The sequence below is a fragment of the Procambarus clarkii genome, chromosome 70, assembly GCF_040958095.1.
Source record: "Procambarus clarkii isolate CNS0578487 chromosome 70, FALCON_Pclarkii_2.0, whole genome shotgun sequence".
NCBI classification, from domain to species: domain Eukaryota; kingdom Metazoa; phylum Arthropoda; class Malacostraca; order Decapoda; family Cambaridae; genus Procambarus; species Procambarus clarkii.
The window spans coordinates 24,293,694-24,312,095 of NC_091219.1; the positions used below are offsets into that span (position 1 = coordinate 24,293,694).

The window sequence follows — 18,402 nt, forward strand, 5'->3', positions numbered from 1 at the left end:
GACTCAGCCCGTGACCCGTCACTGTAAACACAAGTGCTCTCGCAAGCTCGCAGTATTCACTCCAGAGCCAATAGCCTCAAGTGCTGCCGCTCTCAGTAGAACTGGGTCTAGATTGTTTTTCTTGGTAATGGGCGTGTGGTACGTGTGTATTTGGGTGTATACAGTGTAGGGTGTCACTGGCAAGTGTGGCAGGGTGTATATAGTGTTGGGTATCACTAACAGGGAGGGCTGTGTCAGGGTGTTACTGATACTTGTATATTAGGATGTTTATAGTGCTGGGTGTTACGCTGACAGGTGTGTATAGGGTGTATATAGTTGAGGGGTGTTGCTGAGAGGTGTGTCAGGGTGTATATAGTTCTGGGTGTTACTAACAGGTGGAATTGTGTTCTTGAACAGTGTTCCGATGATAGGGTTATGCACCTAAGCTTCTTAATAAATCAAAATTGATGATGTTAATAATATTTTTACTCGTGGTGATTGTGTTAGCCACACTTCCTGGCCTACTGAAAACACACAGTAATATCCCTTCAAATAGTGCTAGAGTCATTGGTAATATAATAATTATAAAAGTCATTTAACTATTTCGTAAAACAGTGAATATTAACTGGATTTTTTTATATTTACTATACTTTAATGGTTATTGTTTTTTAATATGTAATTTCAGTTTATTTACATTGCTGATATTTCTCGTGGCTAAGTATGTCTAGAAACAATCGTTTCTTGTGTAATGTAAACAGGTTATCCCGTTCTCGAGAACATGTAAACAAAGATCCCATGAAGTCTTCCTGAAGGGGGAGGAGCTTCAGCTGACTCACCATAACGTCACGGAGGTATTGCCAGATGTTGCCAGTTCTCGAGATAATTAAACTTGTATTCATCTTTGAATATTAGCGTGCATGTATAACGAGTTACATTATAAAAGCAGTATATATAATTAAATGTAAATATAGTAAAATTATGTATATACAGATATTAAATAGATGTTGCTAGTGATGTAAGTAATGAACATTATCAGACATCCGTTCGTAGTAGTCAACCTACGTCACATCTGTCGTTTTCTTTCTCATTCACAATTCTACTCGCAGCCCAGTTGAGCTGAGAAGGGGCGAGTGGAAGGGTGTACCAGATATTTTCTTCAACCAATAACAAAAATTATTTTTTTAGTAAAATGAAAGTTGTGAACTCTCCACATAAGTGTGTAATGCCTTGCTGACCGTGCAGGCAGTTAACAGTGTATAATATAGTTAACATACGAGTCTTCGACAGAAAATATCCTGTACATCTCTGCCTGGGTTATCCGAGAACAAGAATTATTTCAACATGTCAGACGATGCAGAGTGGGTCGGAGTAGACTTTGGTAAGTAGAAAAGCGAGTTTATAACTTTCAGATAGATTTGGCTGTTGCTGATCAACTCAAGGGGGTGGGGGGGGGGGAATAGCATGCGATGTGTGATCTAAAGAAGGCACTAAGAGGGAAGGCGCCGCCATGTCTCGCCTGTGTTCTTTTTTGTGAGTGTTCTTGCGGTTGAATGGTCTTGGTTTAGTTGTGTGTGTGGGCGTTGGGTGGGTTGGGCCGGGGAGGGTTGAGGGGTTCGTGGGGGGGGAGGATGGGGTGACTCATGGCATCATTGTCATCAGAATATCTCCCTTGTCTAGGAAGGCCTACACGGTATATAGGCCTACAACAGCAATCGACTGGTATTACTATTCGTAAATACCAAGTAATTATGTTATAGAATATACCTACTGTATCAATTTACGAATTAGATAATCATGCATTGGCCTGAACGTAGGCTGTCATGATCTCACATTATTGAATGAGTTTCCGGTCACAAGATCCTCCAGGCCTGCCTGTAGAAGGTACCTGGCGCCTTGCAATATAGTCTATCCTCTCCCGGGTTCTTAAGAACATCCTCATAATGCATCCAAAGTTTGCAGGAGCAGGCTACTGATCGCCTGCCCCTGTATGACTAACCATCCTGTGTGAGATGAGGATTTTGTTGTTGTTGTATCACGTGACAGAAACCATGTAACCGTTCATGTAATCTATGGTAGCTGCGTAAATGGGGGTAAAGCTAAATATGTTAACAGAAAGGTTAACATTGCGTAGACCAGCTAAATGGACCTGATATATTCGCTTAGAGCTGATATATATTCGTCTGGAGCAGACATATCTGCCTGGAACTGATATATCAGTCTGGAGCTGATGTATCCGTTTGGACCAGATATATCCACTTGGATCCTATACATCGGCCTGGGCATGATACATCAGCCTGGACCTGATACACCAGCCTGGACCTGATCCATCAGCCTGGACCTGATACGTCCACCTAGACCCTAGTAGCGTGTAGTTTATGCACCCCATACCTATCCCAGTCTCCGTGGCCGTCCTGTTGGAGGTGGCATCCACCACTAATGATAGTACCTATAGCAACTCTTTGGTCAAACGTACAAAGATGACAAAAATACAAAAAGTTCACGTTTTGTATTTTTTTTTAATTAGCCCAAATAGAATATAAAGAAATGGAAAAGTAACTGAAGAGCCTAACCAAACCGGTCCACTGGATGAGTGTGACTGTAGCCCTTCCACCACCGCCCACTGGATGAGTGTGACTGTAGCCCTTCCACCACCGCCCACTGGATGAGTGTGACTGTAGCCCTTCCACCACCGCCCACTGGATGAGTGTGACTGTAGACCTTCCACCACCGCCCACTGGATGAGTGTGACTGTAGACCTTCCACCACCACCCACTGGATGAGTGTGACTGTAGACCTTCCACCACCACCCACTGGATGAGTGTGACTGTAGACCTTCCACCACCGCCCACTGGATGAGTGTGACTGTAGACCTTCCACCACCGCCCACTGGATGAGTGTGACTGTAGACCTTCCACCACCACCCACTGGATGAGTGTGACTGTAGACCTTCCACCACCGCCCACTGGATGAGTGTGACTGTAGCCCTTCCACCACCGCCCACTGGATGAGTGTGACTGTAGACCTTCCACCACCGCCCACTGGATGAGTGTGACTGTAGACCTTCCACCACCGCCCACTGGATGAGTGTGACTGTAGACCTTCCACCACCACCCACTGGATGAGTGTGACTGTAGACCTTCCACCACCGCCCACTGGATGAGTGTGACTGTAGACCTTCCACCACCGCCCACTGGATGAGTGTGACTGTAGACCTTCCACCACCACCCACTGGATGAGTGTGACTGTAGACCTTCCACCACCGCCCACTGGATGAGTGTGACTGTAGCCCTTCCACCACCGCCCACTGGATGAGTGTGACTGTAGACCTTCCACCACCGCCCACTGGATGAGTGTGACTGTAGACCTTCCACCACCGCCCACTGGATGAGTGTGACTGTAGACCTTCCACCACCGCCCACTGGATGAGTGTGACTGTAGACCTTCCACCACCGCCCACTGGATGAGTGTGACTGTAGACCTTCCACCACCACCCACTGGAAGGGCATGGTGGCTTTAACGAACTAATTAAACTAAACTAACTAAAACTGTAAATAGACTGTTGGTGCAATTAGTTCATCAGTGTTATAATTTGCTTTTCTAAACGATTATTGGAGTTCGTCCCAGAGTCCATTATGTGTCATCACGACCCTCCGACACCACCCATGGAGCGGTATGGGACATTTTGGGTATGGTACATTTATGGTATGGTACAATTTGGGTATGGGACCCAAAATGAATGAACTGTACGCATGATTTCCTTCATCTTGTATATCGACTACTGGTCGGCGTTCTTCATTCTCAATGGTTCTCGCCCAACTTCTTGGCAATTCCATACCAAAACGAATGTATATTGGAAAACCTCTACGCCTGTTGTATAAGATCTAGACCAGCATGAGTCTAATACAATAGATTATTTGTTTATAATATATACACAATTGTTATTATTTTTGTTTCGTGTATATTGTATGGGGTCAAATGGGGGGGGGGGGGGGGGTAACTTGTCTCAGTTGGATCAGGGTTGGACCTGGCCCAAGGCCAGGCTTGACTTGTGAGAGCTTGGTCCACCAGGCTGTTACTTTGAGTGGCCCGCAGGCCCATATACCCACCACAGCCCGGTTGGTCCGGCACTTTTTTTTAGAATCGAATCTAGTTTTCTCTTGAAGATGTCCACGGTTGTTCCGGCAATATTTCTTATAGTCGCTGGGAAGACGTTGAACAACCGCGAACCTCTGATGTTTATACAGTGTTCTCTGATTGTGCCTATGGCACCTCTGCTCTTCACTGGTTCTATTCTGCATTTTCTTCCATATCGTTCACTCCAGTACGTTGTTATTTTACTGTGTAGATTTGGGACTTGGCCCTCCAGTATCTTCCACGTGTATATTATTTGATATCTCTCGAATGTACTGACTCCCAACATATCTTTCCTCTATCATATCTACTACACATATTTCACACACACACACACACACACACACACACACAGTTGATTGACAGTTGAGAGGCGGGCCGAAAGAGCAAAGCTCATACCCAATTATGAACTACTTTGGCCGGAAATCGAACCCGGGCCCTAAGGACCGCGACCTCCGAGCAGTCAGCCGCGAGGCCCTCCGAGTGTGTGTACTCACCTAGTTGTGCTTGTGTGGGGGGGGGGTGAGCTTCGGCTCTTTGATTCCACTTCTCAACCATCAATCTTCTGGTGTACAGATTCCTGAACTTCTCGAACTTTATCATATCTACATTTGAGACTGTGTACGGAGTCAGCCTCCACCACATCACTTCCTACGTCACGTACGAGTGTGTGTGTGTGTGTGTGTGTGTGTGTGTGTGTGTGTGTGTGTGTGTGTGTGTGTGTGTGTGTGTGTGTGTGTGTGTACAGGCGTGCCTGCCTAGCCATGGTCTCCTCATGCTAGTCCTGCACACCACCTCACGCTATCCTTGGACGATCATCCCAAGGCTAGCTTGACCTCACCCCCGCTCCCCTCTACCCAACGAGTCGTGCTTGCAATGTTCATAAGACAGGGTTAGCCGCTTGACATTTTAATGGCGAGTTTTCTTAACGAGTGAACACGATAACAGCTGCAGTATGGCATTGTATTTTTTACAAATTTATTCATTAATGTCTTGTGTATCGCGTTTTCAACTTCCCTTTTTATTGTATCTTGTTCATTATCTTTCCAAAACTGTATAACAGTTGATTAATCATAATATTCACTTTAGTTATTTTGTTTCTACAGTCATCAATATTACTTTTTCCTTAATCACAGCCAATATCCCAGCTGAACCTGCTGTAACTAACTGATTACTTGCATAACACTGAGGTCCATTTCCTGTGCCCAACCGGTAACCCTCCCACCACCGCCCACAGGGTGGACACAGAGTACATTATAAACACGCTACCATCAAATCAGCCCAGTCCTTGACTCATATTGTTCTGGAGGGATGTCGCTCATGCGCCATCCCTCTAGAACTGTACCTGTACCACTTCTCTAGTGAGACAAAATATTCGTTAAATCTCCACGCATTATAATAATGTAGATTTGGTTGGTTTTGGGCTCAAAGTCTGCCTCTCCAAAGTGGAGAGTTAATAAAGCGACTATAATAGCTTCCTGACCAATCAGCAAGCATACTTTAGTTCTGAACATAATCTAGAACTAAAGTAAACTCTTAGTGTATATACACCGAGATACACCACTAGTTGTATGTTTTCCTGGAGTTAGATATACCTGGGTACAAACTACAAAGAAAACGGGAAGCGGACGCTAGCCTAGGCTAGTGACCATGAATCAGTCGTTGATGATTCTCCGAAGAGCTCGCTAGGCTAGTCTCCTCGACTTGTGATTCAGCCTTCACCTTCGTGACTCTCACACCACTCCCTTTCCAATTAAATTTCAGGATATGCAGTATGCACCGAATATCAATGGTTTGAATACAGTATAAAGATTATTGGGGTTGACAAACGGCTGCTTGTAGTATTTGTGTTAAAAGATGCAAAACAAAACTCGCATTGCATCATTCCCATTGCGACACCAAAGACATTAAAACAGGCCGACGTCCTTATGGTGTTTTCGAACCTAGTGTAATGTTGTGGACATAACTAGAATACTTTAAAAATAATAGCGGAACTACGATATGATCACACTAGGGTGTGGTGGAGGCTGACTCCATACACAGTTTCAAATGTAGACATGATAGAACCCAGTAGGCTCAGGAACCTGTACACCAGTTGAGAGGCGGGACCAAAGAGATAACGCTCAACCCCCGCAAGCACAATTAGGTGAGTACTAAAATGGTGTTCCTTAGAATGGAGACGAGAGATCAACCTGTTATCCCAAAATAATAGTTTATTTAGCAGCTATTAGTCGACCGTACAAAAATGGAGTGTTGCACCCAAAAAGTTCACATTTTGTTCTATTGATTTGTAAATGGCACGAGGAAGAAGGCAACAACCAAACCTAAAATGTGCTAGGTCTAGTATACCACATACATAAACTAAATTAGGTCTATGATAGCGTATATTAGGCCTAGGACAGTTCAATTTAGGCCTAAAACAGGTTGGGTTAGGTTGTAGTTAACATTTCTTGCCATGCCATTTGGTGTATTCCAGTAGTACAAACGTAAATTTTGGTGGTACAGCAGCCCAATTTTTTTTTACAAATTGTCGATATGAGTACGTTTGTAGAAGTGATTGCATAATATATACATGAAAAATACTTAAAGATCAGGTCCCAAACCTGTGGAATGAAATTTCTACATATCGGAAAGCTACTACATACTACAAAGAATCTACACAGGTACCAGATCAGCCTGATTGTGATGGCTATGTAACCTGTAGACCACGAAGACAACCTCATCGACAGTCACCAGGATATAAAAATAAAATCGAAAATCAACAACTTGCAAGGTGGTATATTCAGAAGTACAGTAAATGTCTTAAACACATAATAGGCTACGTATATTAAGCTCAGTTATAGCGCAATATATCCTGAGCCGGAGCAGGGAGCCAGACACGTTGGGAGGGGAGGACAACCATGTTAATGAACAACAGTCCATGAGTCATTACATGCACGAGGGGGACTGACCGAGTCCCCCCTGACTAACTGAGATGCAAGCAAGGCATTACTGCCTCAGTGTTATTCTGGCGCTGCCATGATTGGCTCAGATAATAGATTAATTAATTCAGTTAAGAATCTTCTGGGTTCAGATAAACAGATTAATTGGGGGGCGTATGTGGGAACTAAACTAGGCTATTAACTCTACATACAACGATGTTTCAAATATTGTCAATTGTTTGGAACAAATGAAGAAAAGCCAAGCATCATATAATAATATTTAATTTAATGATAGAAATAGTGTTTATATATTAACAACTAATATATAATATTAATCAGCAACTGATCTTCTATAACAAAAATTATAAGTCAATAATTATTATATATGGAATCTGTAGTAATTATAACAGTTGTCAGTAGCAAAAACATTAATATTAATAGTTGTGATAATAGCATAATTACTATTTACTGATAAGCTACTGTAAGTGTGGTTCCCTGAACGGACTCAATAGCTTTTAAGTGAACCATCGTCCAAGCGCTCTTGAGAAAATTAGCGGGAAACCATTGCCTTGTCATGGACTTAAACAAACTCGTCACGAGTACCTGGAATGATACGTGACTAAACAAAATATTCCTTGAGAGAACTTCCCTTGACCGGAAACCGAGCCTTCCCTTGGAGCTAGAGTTATCTAGCATTTCCCTGAATATTTCTCAAACCTCTTTACCATAGAACATTATATTATCCTTTCTCCTTTTACTGTATCCTTTTATTTACATTAATTGATTAAGTTGTTCACAACTTCTGCGGGTGCTTTTGTAAGATCTTATATAGTTTCATGGTCGGAAAGCTTAATACACGCCCTAAACTAACTCACTTTCCCCTCATGTCTCTACAGAGTTCGGGAGGCCCAACACGCCCACTACAGCCCGCCCAGCAATCAGACCCCGCCCACGGCCGCCTGCGCCGCCCTTGCCTGAACCCGCCACAGACCCGCCTCGCGAGCTTCCGGAAGTAACGGAAACTATCAACTCTGGGAGCAATAACGCCGCGGCGGTAGGCGGGTCTGTGGGCGGGGTTCTGGGCGTGGTGCTGGTGCTGCTGCTGGTGTATATGTTGGTGCTACGACGGAAGTTGAACAAGGTGAGGAAGAGCGGTGCAGCTGCCTGAGAGACAAGAGAGAGGGTTAGAGCAAAACAGAGAAATGTAGGAGTAGAAGAGGGTAAAGAGTTAAACTATGGAAGGAGACAGTACAGGAATTCAGACAAAGAAAGGTATAAAATTAAAGAAGACAGGTGATAAAGGAAAACGTTTAGGAGAGAAAGTGGGATTGGGACAGACATGATGATAAATAAATAAGAGGCTTAGCAGCAGCTAGGGTATACTGTTGACAGAAATCCAATACGAAGAATATATCGTGTATATCGTCACATGAAAACATCAACATGAATGTTGATGTTTTCAACCCTTGAGGTTCGTGTGCACGAGGAGTGAAGCACTTCCTTGTTGGTGATGTCTCACAGACGTGCTGCGTTGTACACAGTGGGTCTACAGGTCATACTGCCGCCTTGCTCATGGCATAAGACTTTTTGACTTGTTTGTGTGCTTGCTTAATGATTATACTTATGAAGAGCGGAGTCTAGCTCTTGGGCCCTGCCTCATAGCAGTTGTACCTGGTGTGTTTATATTGTTGTTTTAGATTCAGCTACACGGAACAAAATTTCCATGTAGCACGGGCTAATGGGGGAGTTCATACCTCCCGAAATTATTAATAGTGTCACGTGCTCTTGAGGCTGTGAATCTAATTAGCTTCACGACCTCTATTCGAAGCTTATTCATCTTGCTTACCGCTCGCTCTGTAAGGCAAATTATTACTTTTGTATATATATATATCTGAATCCTTTGTATTTCCAATGCCTGTCTGCTTCTCCTTTATATTTCTCATATGAACACAATTTTTTCCCCACCTTGTCTATTCTACGATTGCTTTTGTCATGTTTTGTGTTAGACACCGCTATATCCATTCATCCTGAGCATTGTGGGACGACTGGACAACGTCCATCCCACTCACCCTGAGCATTAGGACGACTGCCCCACAGTCCTATCCACTCACCCTGAGCAGGATACGACGACTGGACAGCATTTATTCACCGTTTATCCCTTTGTACACATCAGTTGATTGCTGAAGATTAAGCTACACAAGAGGTGGTACAGGCATGAGTAGCCCGTAAGTGCTAGATTTTTTTTGGAGTGAACTTACATGGATCCTGCAGCCTCTCCGAGACACAAACCAGGGTTTTACACAACTCCCCCATGCACTTGTTCATTTGTGGATTTGTTCATTTGATGCATTACGCTATTGTGATTTTTGTGTGTACTGGGAACCTGTTTATATAGCGACTAGGCTAACAGGTCGTGTTCTGGAGGAAAACAAGATGATAAGGTTAAACCTCCCACCTAGCTGTGGGAGGGCGAGGGCTCTTAGTCTGCAAACAGACAGAATACATCTACTCCCGTGCCCACTGATGGAAAAATATATCTTTGTTATGGTCATAATTCATGTGGCCCTCTCTTCTAGTGCTGTTAGACAGAGATCCCTGAGCAAGTAGTCATCGTTTAGTTTCTCAGCTGACACCAATATCGTAACAAATGGTATTTATTATACCATTTTGTTATAATGGTATAACGTAAAGAAGGTATTTATATCTTCTGAACCTTTTTCTTGTGCTTTATAAAAGTTTATTCAGTGCAGGTCCTCTCATTATGGCTACCTGTTTTACCAGGTAGTCCCTTACCCACTCTGATTCTCTCCCAGTTACTCCAGTCTCCTTTCTCCAACTTATGTTACAAGTCTTATATGTGGGACAACCGTCTAGGAAGAAGCGAGCTTCCCGCATTTGTGATACAGGTTTTAGATATATATCAGGTTCGCCATGCATGACTTGGCCTCATATAAAACTATGATGTCTCTGTTACATATGATATCCTATTAAGGTACTCTCACTATCCTCTTATCGATTGTTTTTGTTTGCAGTACACAGGGAATTCACAATCAGTGATGATAGTCTATAGTTTAGGGTGTTCTATATGTCCCTTGTCTTCATTATAAGCACAATGTAATCGTCCATATGTCCGGGATCTCCGCATTGAGCGACGGTCTCGCTTCTGCAGATCGGCGTTCAATCCCCGACCGCCCAAGTGGTTTGGCATCATTCCTTCCCCTCCCCCCCCCCCGGTCCCATCCCAAATCTTTATTCTGACCCCTTCCAAGTGCTATATAGTCTTAATGGTTGGCCCTTCCCCTAATAATTCCCTTCCCTTCCGCATTGTTTAATGTTGCATTATAGACTAGTTAGTGGGTTACACTATGCCTGCTGTCTCTTTCAGTAACCATGACAATATCTTATGGTCTGCCGTCGCCCATACAAAGTCTTCAATCTGGTTAGATCTTAAACAAACGTGTTACTTCGTTTATGCGGCATGCGTATGTGTATGCGTGCAAACGAGCGTGCGCATGTATAATTATAACCCATTGACTAACAACACCTTCCCCCTCTACCCCCAGGCCAAGCACTCGGGGAAGGAGTCCAAGTACCAGCTGCGAGTCGAGGACGTGGCGCACATCACCAACCTGGATGAGACCTCTAACACCTATGTCAACACCACTGACCTCCAGAAGCTCGTCGCCTCCGTCAGGGCCAAAGGCAAGTCCGCCGACAGGCTCCCGACGCCCCCGAGGCTCCTGCACCAGACACCTGCGCCCTACAGACCGCCTAACAAGCTAAACAATGGTGCCCTTCCCGGCGCACCGTCTGCTGCTAAGGTAGAAAACAACGGATTTCGGGGAGATGGAGACGTTGTGGTGATGAAAGCTCCTATGCCGATACCACACAGCTCCACCACCACACTACACACCACCACACCGGTGCAAGAACTATCAGAGTCTGATGCTATTTACTGCAATTTGCAGGACACACTGATTCCCGCCCGCCTCCCTCCCCCATCACGCGCCCTCACTTCCCCAGCACGTCCTAAGGTCGAGGCTCCCAGAATAGCGCCGCCGCCACCTCCAGCTAATCTGACGAACAGCTCCCCGTCAGCCGAGGACAAGGGCGACAAGGCAGGCACTGGGCCTGCGTCACCTACTGTCATCGCCAGACCTGCTCCTCCTCCGCCAACAGCACCCAAGACACAATTGGTTGACGTCACCCAAAGCCCTACCCAAGCCCCGTGGGCCGATGTCATCTCAAGCCCTCCCATAATCCAGAAACCCACACCACCACCAGTAGCTTTGAAACCCAGTAAAGGTCCACAAGCTGATGTTGTGGCTCCAACACTAACACCAACCAAGCCCACAACCGCCAAGCCCACACCTCCCACACTCCCCAAGCCTGGCGTTGTTAAAAAGGGCAAGGGCCTTCCGCCTCTGAAGATGGCTCTCCTACCCTCACGCGGTAGGGCATCACCTGACAACACTAGCACGCCAGACACCAGCATCATTGAACTGACACCAGACTCTACCCCTGCGGCTGACGAGAATGTGGGGGCGGTTTCTATTAGCGCCAAAATCGCCTTCTTGGAAGGAAAGATGAAGGCGTCTGGGACCCCCGCGAGAGGCCAGTTGCACAGGACGTGAGCATCGAGGGTCCTCCATACCATTCCTAGACAGAGATCTCCCTCGCATGTGCCAGTATTACGACATTTTGCCACACAGTGGATTAAAATGAAAAGCTGGACTTTCCCACTACAAAGGTGCCTACAAAGAACAAATCCAACGGAAAAGACGATGAGGTAATTTGAATTCACAGTATTAATTACGTGGTCAGTAAGGTTAAATGTGGTTGTCCTGGCTTCATAACAGGGGCGTACTGACTCACATGTTCAATTAGGGCCAAGGGTCAGTGACTTGCCGTCGCTACGAGGGCGCCCTGACTCACATGGTCACTGAGGTGCTCCTGTCTTGGCGTCACCAGGTGTAGCACCCCATCTCTCGACGCCCTGCACTGACCGACTTCCACCCTGACGCCAACAAACCTAAGAACGCTATAACAAACTCAGCACCTCCTGGCAGGTACGGCGGGGCGACAGTGCGTCAGTAGTACCATGCTTTTACGACACCAGCGCTGGTGTTCAATGGCCCCCCCCCCCTAGTGTTTTCTGTTGCTGGAGACACGAAGACAAACAGGACTCCGTGTGGTGGGAGCGGCGCTGCTGCTGCTCCAAGGGCGTGTTTAACTATAGACCATGTGCTACGAGTGGAGGAAATCCACTCATTAGCCCGTAGTATTATGCTAACTGTTGTATATAAATGTGTAAATGTGTCTATACTTGTACAGTTTTTCCACCGCTTTCAGTGTTATACCAGACTAAATGTGGGAATGAACCAGTGGGAATGAACTCCTAACAATCAAAACATATTCCCGTCGAGTCCCAGTTATGGAATGTGTCATTGTGTAAATATTAGTAGCAACTGTGATTCGTTTCTGTTTATTTATTGAAGACGCAAGTGTCGACGGCTGTGCATTGTACTGGTAAGACAATGTGTCTTTGCTCAGACTTGCGGACTCGCTTGAACAATGGGATGATTTAGCTATTAAACAAGCTCAAGGAGGTATTGCGTGCGGTATTGCCTACTGGTGCAGACATGAACGGCTGGTATTGCAAAACCTGCAAATACAAGGTCGTGACCGGAGTTATTAACGCTAGAGTTATGGACGGGCCAGGTGGGTCTCGGAGTCCAGTATTGGCCTTGGGGAAGCGACAAAAACCCACCAGCTGGACGACCTCTATTGGCTGCTCCCAGTGAGGCATTAAACAGGGTGCCAACTGTGCAGATTTATACACGGGTGCCAACTGTGCAGATTTATACACGGGTGCCAACTGTGCAGCGTTATACACGGATGCCAATGGTGTAGCATTATACATGGGTACCAACAGTGCATAACAGAGTATACATACGTGCCAACAGTGCATAACAGAGTATACATACGTGACAACAGTGCAGAACAGAGTATACATACGTGCCAACAGTGCAGAACAGAGTATACATACGTGACAACAGTGCATAACAGAGTATACATACGTGCCAACAGTGCAGAACAGAGTATACATACGTGCCAACAGTGCAGAACAGAGTATACATACGTGCCAACAGTGCAGAACAGAGTATACATACGTGCCAACAGTGCAGAACAGAGTATACATACATGCCAACAGTGCAGAACAGAGTATACATACGTGCCAACAGTGTGATACATTATACGGGTGTCAAAACCGCTACACATTGCAGGTGTGTCAACTCTACATAAGAGCACACGCATGCCAACTTAATATATTATGATGTTGCAAAACCTGCACATCTACGTACTACACAGGCTGCCAACACTACACCCAATCACACGGCTGCCAACACTACACCCAATCACACGGCTGCCAACACTACACCCAAACCGACGGTGGTGCCCCCTGGTTTCCGGTTAAAGAGTCCGGGGGAAAATGTCGTATGCCAAACAATTTTTCAGAAAATCATGCCCGGGTAAACCCAGCATCCGGACAACACTCAGTCATCAACAACAACATCCCCCCCTCCCCCCAACACAGTCATCACCCCTCCCCACGTGGTCATCACTACCCCCCCAACCAGTCAAGTAACGTTTCCTGTAAGGCCACTGTTCCCTGGATGTGGCTGCAACACGAAGGATGCTCCCGCGCTAAGCAAGTTAGGAATGCTGCCGAGCTAGAGCGTTATTGACTAAGGAAAATTCCATGGATTGTTTTTATATTTTTGTTAACAAGCTTAGGTACACACACACAGTGAGCTGCTGCTGCCCCTATTCTGTATGAGGGATTACGGAGTAATTGAAATTGAAATAAGTTTATTGAGGTAAAATACACACAAAGGGATGAGGTAGCTCAAGCTATTCTCACCCCGTTCAGTACATCGTGTTAATACATACATAGACACACATCACAAACAATAAACATATTGCCAAACATTCTGAGAGAACAAATTTTCATACATTCTGAGAGAAGAGAACAAATGTACTTATTACGGAGTAATAACGCAGCTGTGGGTTGGTCTAATATCCCGCCCGTGTCACAGGATGGTTACTCATACATGGAATCTGGGAAAAAAGATGAGATGCCACTCTAGTACCCTGCACTAGCAAACTCTGGGTACAGCACACAAATATCTAAAGTACTCTTGTGTATGAAGTAGTTACAGAGCTCCGGTAGTGTTGGCACCAGAGTATAATTAGTGTCTTCACCCGAAGACAATTTCACGTAACAAGGGGTAATCATTGCTGGCACGGACAAGTGTAAGACAATTAATCTTTGTAACAGGAGTTGTCTTAAGTATATTTTCTGATCATTGAAGACAGTGTAAAAAGGTATTAGCTGTATTGACTATACAGTTGTACCGAGTACACAGTTATGCATTACTGAAAGTTTGCATAATGTTGTAGCCTAAGTGAGAGTATTTTCCCTGCGTTACAAGAGTTACAGCTGTATTCTGGAACTTTTTTTCATTTATTACGGAGTTTGTCATCCGTTACGGAACCTCCCATCCATCCAGTCGGTGTTGCCAATCTGGGTTGTGACTGGGTCCGCTGGGATGACCTATCTGTACACACTTCACCCATGGGCTCCAGGATAAACCATTGCACAAAGCATTCTGGTTTAGTGTTCATAACAGGGCTGAGTCGGTGGTGAGAGAGTTGACTGGATGAATATGTTTAGCAAAATATGAGAAAACATTAATGGCGAAAGTTATTTGTGTATGTGTGTGTGTAAGCTTTTTTCCATGTGTGCCGTTGCATAAAAGTCAAATACATATCGTGATGCAATGGCATATATAGTGCATATTTTTCCCCAAGTTGCTGGGACATAATCGTGATGTATATACATGTGATAATTACCAAATATTCTTCCAGCTTCATGTTATTGGTAATATTAATTTTTTTTTTTACAATTCTGGTTGAAAATCTTCGTCTGTTACGTTTAAAGAAAGGTGTTGTTGTTATTTTTGTTATAGCCGTTAGGGAATTAATCTGTGATATATTGATATAAATGACTGCAATATTTGGGGGCAAATTTATCGATCCCTGTGTGGGATACGAACCTGGTGTTCATCGATCCCTCTGTGGGATACGAACCAGTGCTCCTCGGTCCGTGGGTGGGATGCGAACCTATAAGCGCCAAGTGTCTGTATATGTCCTTCATATAAATCCTTTGCATCACATTTAAAGATAGAATTTTTCTATTGTATACTTATATAAAAGAATTTTCTATTGTATACTTATATAATATAATAATGTAATTTGAACTATCGGATGATAGACATAAATTTTCGTATATAATTGGTAGTGTTTTCGTTTATATATATATATATATATATATATATATATATATATATATATATATATATATATATATATATATATATATATATATATATATATATATATTATATATATATATATATATATATATATATATATGCAATTGACGATCACAAAACACTGATCATTTTATGCGGAAAATCCACAGAGAAATATGAAATGAGGTGAACGTTTCGGCTTTGTTAAAGCCTTTGTCAACACCAGACTGACCAGATTGGTCAGTCTGGTGTTGACAAAGGCTTTAACAAAGCCGAACCGTTCACCTCATTTCATATTTCTCTGTGGATTTTCCGCATATATATATATATATATATATATATATATATATATATATATATATATATATATATATATATATATATATATATATATATATATATATATATATATATATATATATATATAATGAATCATAGAATAAAAGTATTTAGCTACAATTTATGAGACCTTTGTTAACAACAAATGTATACATAGAGGGATTTTATATAAATAAAATATTATAATAATATATTTTTCTTTGCCTTGCACTTTTAGAGGGTGGATGAGTGACCTACCCACTCATTCACAACACACAACAACAGGCTTACACAAGGAGTTATGATCCCACTGTTTAAAATTCACAAGATTGTTATATTTGGCTAAAAGGCTAAAATTTCTGGTAGCAGATCATTTTGAATGAAATATTTACAGATTGTTAGGAACACATTTTTGTGTTACAAAATGTGGATAAACTAATATAAATGATGTTAAGACCCATGGATAAACTAACGTGTGCCTTCAAGTTCAAGTATGTTTATTGAGACAAGAAAGAAATTCATGTCAAAGGGATAGAGTAGCTTAGGCTATTTCTACCCCCGTATGTGGCTTCTGGCCTGGTGCTTGAGAGAGTACTGGAGCACTGAAACAATCGTTGCTGTTGTTTGAGATTTAGCTACTCAGAACGAGATGTCCATGTAGTCCATGTCCATTTCAGTTACGGGCTATGGTGAGCCCGTAACTGAAATAGCCGGTTGAACACTATTACAACCGGCTTTAGTATTGTTCCGGGTGACCGTGGGGTAAGTCAGTGAGGAGGTGAAGGGCGTGGTGGCTGCCATGCCCGCTGGGCTCAACTCTAAACCTATGTCTACGACAGCTTAGTTGTTGTTGGTTAGTTGTATTGTTTTAAATGTTTAAACAATAGCCAGTGACTTATTACAAATGTTTAGTGTTAATAGTCTCATTATCTTTATGACTGTCAAACTATAGCTATGGTATTCGAGGCACTATAGATAAGTAGCAATAATTAAACTAGTAGCACCGTTACGTCACAATATTAACGGATTTGTAGAGTCCGTTAAAAATGCGACATATTAGGGACAGGACGGAGGGGTAACCCTGAGAAATAGACTTTCTGAAAGTAGTCACTGAGACTAACACCTCCAAGCCTAGCGACTCGCTCTGGTATACCGCAACACGTACGGTAGGAGTTGTTACTTGTCTTGAACTATTAATTGGTCAGTAAGCTTTTGTAGTATGGTGACCTTGATAACCCTCCAAGGTTGACGGCCTTTAAGACCAACACCACAACAAGTCTGCATTTGTGGTATGACAAACGCAATTTTTGTTTAGGGAACTCCGCATAAATTCTGTATTGCTGAGAACTTTTGGACTAGCACAGCTTTGTTACAAATTATATATATATAAAAATACATAAAGATGAGAGGGAAAAGAGCAATACGGTGTTTGAAGAGAACGGCTGAGCGTCGACTTCCTGAATCCGGCAGTGACGTGGTCATGGTCAGCCTGTGACGCCCCGGCCTCAGGCTAAGGGCGTCCAAGCTGTGTTTACTATTTGTGTCTGTAGAATCGAGCTATTAGTTCTTGGACCCCGCCTTTTATAATCGATCTATTTTTTCCTCTATCAGGTCTACTACATATATTTATCTAACACACGCACGCACACACACACACTCGCGTACACACACACACACACTCGCGCACACACACACATACATCTGTACACCAGTTGATTGACAGTTGAGAGGCGGGACCAAGGAGCCAAAGCTCAATCCCCGCAAGCACAAATAGGTGAGTACACACACACACACACACACACACACACACATCCTCAGGAAGCAGCCTGTGGTAAATATCTAACTCCCAGGTACCTATTTACTGCTAGGTGAACATGCACATCAGGTGAAAGTAACTGCCCATTTGGTCTGTTCTGGCCAACCAAATAGACGTATTCAATAATTTTAACGGACTATGTATTCAAAAGCTTCATTTTTTTTACTACAATTTTTTTTACTACAAAACCGCAAGGCAGCTGCCACGTACTTCTAGGACAAGTCACCGCCGCCAGAACCTAAACACCTAACCTAACCTACACTTAACGATACATAGAACTTAGATAATATTAATACATAAATGAGAACACAACTATTAATACACAGTCGTTGATGGACACTCTTTAAGTGTCACAACTTTAACGAGGTTTCCACAACCACCCATATAGGATGTGTATGGGGTGCACACATCCTGTTTATGACTTACTATATATACGGGCTCGCCATAGCCCGTGCTACTTGGAACTTTTTGTTTGGAGCACCGCTTCGGGCGTCTGACAGCTGGGTGGACAGCGCTTCGGATTCGTACTCCTGAGGTTGCGGGTTCGATCCCCGGTGGAGGCGGAGACAAATGGGCAAAATGTTTCTTTCACCTTGATGCCCCCTGTTACCTAGCATTAAATAGGTACCTGGGAGTTAGACAGCTGCTACGGGCTGCTTCCTAGGGGTGGAGGCCTGGTCGAGGACCGGGCCGCGGGGACACTAAGCCCCGAAATCATCTCAAGAGAACCTCAAGATAGCAGGAAAAGTACAAATTCAGAGGATAAGCTCGTCAAGAGCTGGAGCAGCAGGCAAAAATTGAATTATCACTTGCATGAGGCGGTGGTAGAGCCCACAGTGTCCTGGGCTATCTTATCTTG

The 18,402-nt window shown here is 43.7% G+C and overlaps 1 protein-coding gene across 1 annotated transcript; it reads left to right on the top strand.

The window, feature by feature from the left end:
* The first annotated feature begins 1,070 nt into the window (after positions 1-1,070).
* LOC123744887 (uncharacterized) lies at positions 1,071-14,219 on the top strand. Its single transcript, XM_045725103.2, has 3 exons — positions 1,071-1,357; positions 7,928-8,172; positions 10,595-14,219. The coding sequence occupies exons 1-3, from the start codon at positions 1,321-1,323 to the stop codon at positions 11,663-11,665; spliced, it is 1,353 nt and encodes a 450-aa protein (XP_045581059.2). The 5' UTR covers positions 1,071-1,320; the 3' UTR covers positions 11,666-14,219.
* Positions 14,220-18,402: the final 4,183 nt, after the last annotated feature.